Here is a 6869-nt window from a genome sequence, read left to right on the forward strand (position 1 = left end):
CCCCTTGGGTGTACCATACATATTAATGAAGCAGAGAGGCCACCTGGAGTTTTGTGTTGATTTAATTAGAGTACTAATAGACAGCAACCGCAGATGTAGTACCTCTCTTTCATCATTTATCACGCAAGCACCAACACCAACTCGGTGAGAAGCATTTGCAGGTATAGTACTTGGAGTTTCAGGAATCCAATAGACAAGCATTAAGTATGTTGGCTCAGCATGGTGGTAGTAGAAACCCTCCTGCAAATTGTAAACATGAGTCAAAGTAAAATTATGAAGGATCTTTCAATATTAACAGAACAAATACTGAGATATACCTTAACAGCTTTAAGGTGATTTAAAGAAAGATGAGAAAAAAGACCGATACTGAGAAATACCTTAACAGCAGCTTCAACAAGATTTACAAGTTCAATGGGCAAGTTCATCCAAATACCTTTCTTACCCTGCAAAAATGTATCAGATATTACTCAGTAATAACAACAACAATTAGGACATTTGTAGTGAAACTAAAAGCCTGGAGAAACCAGAAGTTCGCAAAAATGTATCAGATATTACTCAACCCCTGCAAAATTATCAAAAGAAGGAGAGGGATGCTACAGAAGTTTGAAGGTGAAAGGCTGGCGGAGAGAATAAGAACTGTTTCACTGCAACCATACACCAGCCTTGGGTGGAAGTGAAACTTGGTCATGAGTGTCGAAAAACGACTATTAAAATCCCCAAAAAGCAGAGTCATAACACTCAAAGGGAGGTCACCAAAACATAGAAATGAGCATTGAACTTCTTATTCTACCACACTCTCACCATGAGCAGTCAGCCCTCACCGGCTTCTCTTTTCATTATAAGGTGTCAAAGTTAACTAGCACAAACCCAAATCAGAATCATTAAGGGTGGGCTCATAGTGAAGCTCCCTCGTGACACTATGAAGATGAACTGTTGGGAAAACTCTTCCAATGCATTTCCCAGGAGTCCAACACTTGACTTCCTCACTTCCCGGCTTTGATACCATGTTTGCTACCGTTTCACCTAAAAGCTCGAAGTGCTAGAGAAGGACAGCTTCAATGTATACATCAAAAAACATGAAGAGTTCAAGGAATTTGATGTACACAAATGGAGAGAGGCTAAAAGGTCTGATGATGTTTTTACTTTTTATTGTGATCAAAATAAAGATATCAGTTAATAATTTCATGAGTTCCCCATCAATCTCATCAGAATAATTGGAAAGGATGCAAGGGATATGTAACTTTCCTCGCCTGCAACTTCACTGTTTGAATAAATAATTTAACCTAGCCATCAAAATATAAACATAAGATAAGAGAATTTGATTGTACTACAACCTCTTGCCTCCATTTTGATATTGAAGCTCTAAGAGCAGCAACAAAGACCTCAGAATCCAATGGGTCCTTCATATATAGAATGACACCTCCATATTTATCCTCAACTCCATGAAGTAGCTCAATCGGTTGTGCAACATTTTCAGATACAACATGTTCCATGACTGAAGACGAACTTACTGAAAATGATATGTATCTGACATTGACTGGATTCACAAATTTAACCTTGAGACCTAAAATTAAGATAAGAGAATTTATTAAATAAAAGGAGGAAAATGAAAGAAAATGACATAACAGTGCATCCCATTCTAAAGTATCTATCTTTTCATTCTGTAACCTTACTTGAATTTATGCAATTAGGCACCAAACTCATTTTCATACTCAGGCAAGAACATTTCAAATTAATAACGTAAATTTGAAATATTTCTTCCATCATATAGTGAATCATCATCTCCACCTTCACCCATGGACATAGGACATCAATGTGTGACCCACATTAAATCTCTGAGTTATCTTATTTGAATCTATTCGTTTTCTTTTTGTGTTTCTTTGGTGTTTGTTCTAACATTAAAAGGAGAAATAATCCATGCAATCATCTAATTGGAATTCAAGAGAAACAAGGCAAATTAAACTAGAAGAACAGAAATATAGAAGGATGTATACAAATAGTTACCTTCGGAACTAAGAAAGAAATTGATGACACTGTAGCGAACTTTCACCTTGAACTTTTGCGCAAACACAGAGAATACTTCTAGCAGAGTATTGAAGATCGAGAAAAATGTCCCAAGATCTGTTAGTTAAATAGAAAAAAGATCAGAGAAACTTCATCCCCAAGAATTTATCATATCTTTGATCTTAGAAGGAAAATTTCCGTGACATGCCATGAAGAAGAATCATGGAAAGCAGAAATGGACCACTTACTACGTTCAGTATGTTTACCAAAAAATGAAAATAAAGAAAAAAAAAGTAACGCTTGCCATAGTTTCCTTGTATGGATAGAAGGACGAATGCCATCATCGGCAATTGCAGTCCTGGTGCTCTTACGCGTATTCGTTTTTTCCCAGGCCATCTAGTTTGAATTCAAAGCTCTCTAAAACTGAACGAAGACACAGATCCGAGTCATTTGTTTTTGGATGAATACCCAAGTCATTTATTATAATAATAAATGAAGAATCGTGCTCCATAGTATTCATCATACTCTTGGACCTCAAAAGAGAAAAGATCGTCTCCAACACTAACGGGCGTCTAATGATCCGTTTAAGAGTTGGGATTGTTTGAATGTATATCTCCAAGTGTTGGGATGCATGACCAAACCATCTCAATCCTCGAATTTAGATCATTGGATGCTCGTTGAAATGTCAGTCGTTGAAGACGATCCAAGTTGGCATTTTTGTAAGACCAACGTAGGATAATGAGATATGATGGCTCGAATGGTGATGAGGCTAGTAGGCTATCAACTCCGTCGAAAACAAAAAATTTGATTTTATATAGGTCGATTTTTCATACTATGTAGTTTCAGGGTGGTTTCTATTTTTTCCTTTTTAATAAAGATTTTGGCTGGACGTACCTGAAAGCTGATTTCCTTAATGTGAATCATTCCCTGCCGTTTCTACCATCTTTTCAACCACTCCATTCCTTTCCATATGCCACTATCCGAGGGAAGAGATAAGCAAACTCTCGGGAAGAGATAAGGGGGCGTTTGGTTCGAATTATCCATCGGATCAGATCCCATGGATTATGGATTCTGGATCTAACTCATATGAATGAGTTTCTTTGGAATCATTTCAACTCGGTAAAAAAACTGTTTGGTTACCTGATTCTACTGGCCTGATTCTAAGTGGAAAACTGTTTGGTTACCCTGATTCTGTCATTGATTCTGAGTGAAAACTGTTTGGTTACCCTGATTCTGTGAACCCATGTTCTGTGTGTAAAACTGTTTGGTTACCTTTGAGTCTTTGAACCCATGTTCTGTTGAAAAAAAAAATTCCCACAAACAAAACCTAAAAATACAATTTGGTCCACACATGTACTTTATTTTTAATTTTTTTTTCCTTTTCTTTTTTATGGTAATATGTTAAAAAAAAAAAAGTGTAACCCTAAACCTTTAAGTCTAATACTGTAGTGCAGTAATTTATTTTTTTTATTTTTTTATTTTTATTTGTATTTTTTTTTGTAAATTGAAGAGGCCAAAAAGAAGAACATTACAAGACATGATTGTATTGTAGTTCATGTAATCGAAATAGGTATCGTGTACCATATAATTCAGATCTGAAAATTGCCCAAACCAGCGGATGATTTGGTTTATGGAGATATATATGCTTCAAAGTGTTTATAAACAACAGTCTCCAAGCAAGAAGCCAGTAATATAGGTCCTTAGGACCAAATGAGAGAAGAAGCACGTAAATACTCGAATATAGTACTGAGTCCATCCAGGTACTAGTAAATGCGAATTAAGTCTTTCTATGAAAAAAAAAAAATAGATAATGAACTCAATATCATTACAATGGCTTCAGACTTTTCTTTCTAAAAAGTTCCAAAAAAGTTCATCATACATTTTTGTTTAAATCAAGCTTCTTGACTACGTCAAGAACATCTCTCAACATCCTCATATGACCCTCAGATTCTTTTATTGCACCGTTCAAGTATCCTTTGATATAGTCTGATGAAGGGGAAGGAGATGATGAAGTTGATGTTTCTAAGCATAGGGACCTAGGTGGAGTCTGGTAAGTATCACAACTTGGGCTTGAACTTGATAACCATTCAAACATTCCACAACCTTTGTTTTCAACCTATAAAGCAAATATAATCATTTTATAAGAATACAAGAAAATAAACATTCAAATCTTAAACATCTGAAAAAATTTTACAAAATTAAATTAAACAAAAAATTTTAAAAATTCATATCCCAGTTGATTGTGGACAGCACCAAAAATATCGACCATAATTTGCACTTGTTTTCGCAGTTCTGACCTTACACTGGCCGTTCCCACAGTCACACATCTTAAGATGGTCAACCCACATGAAGAAGTGGCAATTCATTGAACATTTAAAAAATTTCCTTCCAACATGTGACCCTGACTTAGAAGTGAAAACTGAGCAACCTTTCCCACAGTAATCACACTTTGCAATATCACAAGCGGATATATTCGATGTCATCTGTAAGTTAACACAAACATTTTCAATAGTCTATATGCATAGAAAATACTATTAAGTACACCCCCATCTGAGTGTGATGGACAAAAAATAGGAGACTTCAATGGCACATAAACCAAATAAATTGGCTTCCTCTGCGCTCCCTATTTATACCATACCAAATAAACCAAAATATAAATGGACAAATAAGAATGATGTTGTCCATATTTAAACCTTGAAATCATTCAGATAGAAACATATGAAGTACCATTGTCTTAACCTGTCTTAATACTACATTTAATCCATTGTCACAGACTTAACATAAACCAAAAAGTTACTTAAACCAAACAGATACATTTTCTTGCTCAATAAAACCATTGTCGGATATCCATCCAAACACTTACTTTTATCACCTCAATTCTTCTCAATCTCTGGCTAGTACATCTCAAGCAGATTTCGCCTATCTTCTACTTTTGTTCCCAAGAAGATAATGGTAGAATTCCGCTTGGCCATGAAATATTCCTTGGCCTTAAACTTTTGTTGAAAATTGAGGTCTGGAATGGCATCAACAACATCTATAATGGCTCTCCCAAATTCAGACTGAGATTCACTCATTACCATCTTCTCGATTGAGTTAGCAATCTGTTTCAATGGACTTACCACCTTTTCAGCTACACCCTTCTTCCTCTTTTCTCTGCCATTATTGACGGACCCACGAGGTCTTCCTCGCAAACGGCTGGTACTACCAATGGGAGTGGAATGAACACTTTCTTCTTCTTCAATAGGTTCATAGTCAACACCATCATTGTTCCCTATTCCCTCAACATGAGTACCTGTCACATCCATCATAACTTCAGTGGCAGCTTCAGAGGGGACTGTTGAATCATTCCCAGTTGCCATCTCTTTCCTTAGCAAAACTCCAACTTCAAGGTGAATTGGGAGCACACTATGTTCCTTCCAATACTTTTGTTCTTTTTTCTAGCAATATAAAGGACAATGTCAATGTGCTTATGTTATAAGTAAGGAAAAAAAAACACACAATTATATAGAAAGAACAATTTAAAGAATCCCATTATACCCTATAATCATTCCAGAAGTGTTGAGGAGCATCAAATCTCATATCAGATGCATTCCAACCCAATCCACTTTGCTTCTGTAGGTCACTCAATGCTCTAAGCCTTTGCTTCCAAATCCGGAAGTGGTTTCTCACTTGTTCACAGTCGTAACTAGTAAATAATTTCTCCTTCAGTTGGTTGGCAATTTCAATGAACTGCTCCTTTTTCAGTCCATTATCTCCACCCTTACCACTCTTGTACTGCTTCAATACACACTCCAACATGTAATGAGAAACGGCGCTAGGCCATGAAGCAATGTCCCGTGACCTACTATTAGAATCTCCTGTTGGTTCCATCACATCAAAACTAACAAAATACACCATATACAATGTGAGTATATTTCATTAATACCAAGCAATCATTAACACTTACTACTTGGGAAATTCATAAACCTAATAGTTGCTTCATAAAGATAATAGTCCACATACATGCATCCCACAGCACAAATTTGACATCAAGCAAGAAGCCCAATTACTAATTGAGAGATCCATAAACCTTGTACTGCAATTTAGTTAATAGTCCAGCAACATGCATCCCACAACACCAAAATTTAAACCAAGTAATAATAACAATTACTAATTGGGAAATCCATAAACCTTATATTGCAATTTATATAATAGTCCACATGCATGCATCCCACAACAAAAAAAATTTAAATCAAGCAATAATAACAATTACTAAATACTGGAATCCATATACCTAATATTGCAATTTAGATAATAGTCCACATACTACAATAAAATCTGCTTCCAAGTATGTTTATACAGTCATCCCAAACCATGCAAAAAAAAAAAATTTTAATTTGTCCACATCAAAATTTACATTCCAAATTGCAATATTATCAATAACAAATATTCTAGTTCTTCAATACTCAATCTGAGTTGGACAAATCGGCTGCAACCCAATCAGCCCACATATGGTCAGCAATTTGTTCTCGAAATAGATCCCAATCACCATTCTCCAGCGCATGATCCTCGCCATCAGAACTATCATCTTCAACATCATCGTTTACTTGGTGAGAAGTGGATTGGGTACTAGTACTAGCTTCTTCAACCTCTTCATCCTCTTCATCAAGCCATCGTTCTTCTTCTTCAACATTATTCTGTGTAAGAATGTGGTTATGCAACAACACACATGCCAACACAATTCTGGCTTGTGTTTTGAAAGGATATTCTGGCTGGTTTTTCAGGATCTTGAATCTTGACTTCAGGAGGCCAAATGAACGTTCAATCACATTTCTTAATTGTGAATGTCTCAGGTTAAACAATTCCTTTTTATCAGTTGGTGACTG

The 6869-nt window shown here is 35.9% G+C and overlaps 2 protein-coding genes across 3 annotated transcripts in view; both read right to left on the reverse strand.

Annotated features, from left to right (window-relative positions):
- Nucleotides 1–2473, reverse strand: part of LOC122076419 (nudix hydrolase 8-like) — a 3509-nt gene extending 1036 nt beyond the window's left edge. The window contains exons 1-5 of the mRNA XM_042641716.1: nt 2309–2473; nt 2005–2121; nt 1335–1564; nt 378–443; nt 15–240 (exon numbers count right to left, since the gene is read on the reverse strand). Coding sequence (XP_042497650.1) covers nt 15–240; nt 378–443; nt 1335–1564; nt 2005–2121; nt 2309–2348 — 679 coding nt within the window. The 5' untranslated portion in view covers nt 2349–2473. The remainder of the gene's footprint in view (nt 1–14; nt 241–377; nt 444–1334; nt 1565–2004; nt 2122–2308) is intronic.
- A 1842-nt stretch (nt 2474–4315) lies between these two features.
- LOC122075088 lies at nt 4316–5595 on the reverse strand. Of its 2 annotated transcripts, XM_042639986.1 has the most exons (3): nt 5542–5595; nt 4868–5441; nt 4316–4487 (listed from the first exon to the last, which is right to left on the reverse strand). In XM_042639986.1, exons 1-2 carry the CDS (start codon nt 5581–5583, stop codon nt 4899–4901), a joined length of 585 nt encoding a protein of 194 aa, XP_042495920.1. In that variant the 5' UTR covers nt 5584–5595; the 3' UTR covers nt 4316–4487; nt 4868–4898. The 2 variants fall into 2 exon arrangements, with proteins under 2 accessions (XP_042495920.1, XP_042495918.1); XM_042639984.1 differs by lacking the exon at nt 4316–4487 and having other exon boundaries at nt 4669–5441.
- Nucleotides 5596–6869: the final 1274 nt, after the last annotated feature.

This window comes from Macadamia integrifolia, chromosome 4 (assembly GCF_013358625.1).
Source record: "Macadamia integrifolia cultivar HAES 741 chromosome 4, SCU_Mint_v3, whole genome shotgun sequence".
Taxonomy (NCBI): Eukaryota; Viridiplantae; Streptophyta; class Magnoliopsida; order Proteales; family Proteaceae; genus Macadamia; species Macadamia integrifolia.

What these genes read in the sequence shown, in the direction of transcription:
- LOC122075088 (XM_042639986.1), bottom strand. Translation starts at nt 5,583, where the DNA reads ATGAGATTTGATGCTCCTCAACACTTCTGGAATGATTATAGG. An exon ending in ACTTCTGGAATGATTATAGG is followed by an intron (nt 5,442 to 5,541) that starts GTATAATGGGAT and finishes TTATATTGCTAG; the next exon opens with AAAAAAGAACAAAAGTATTG.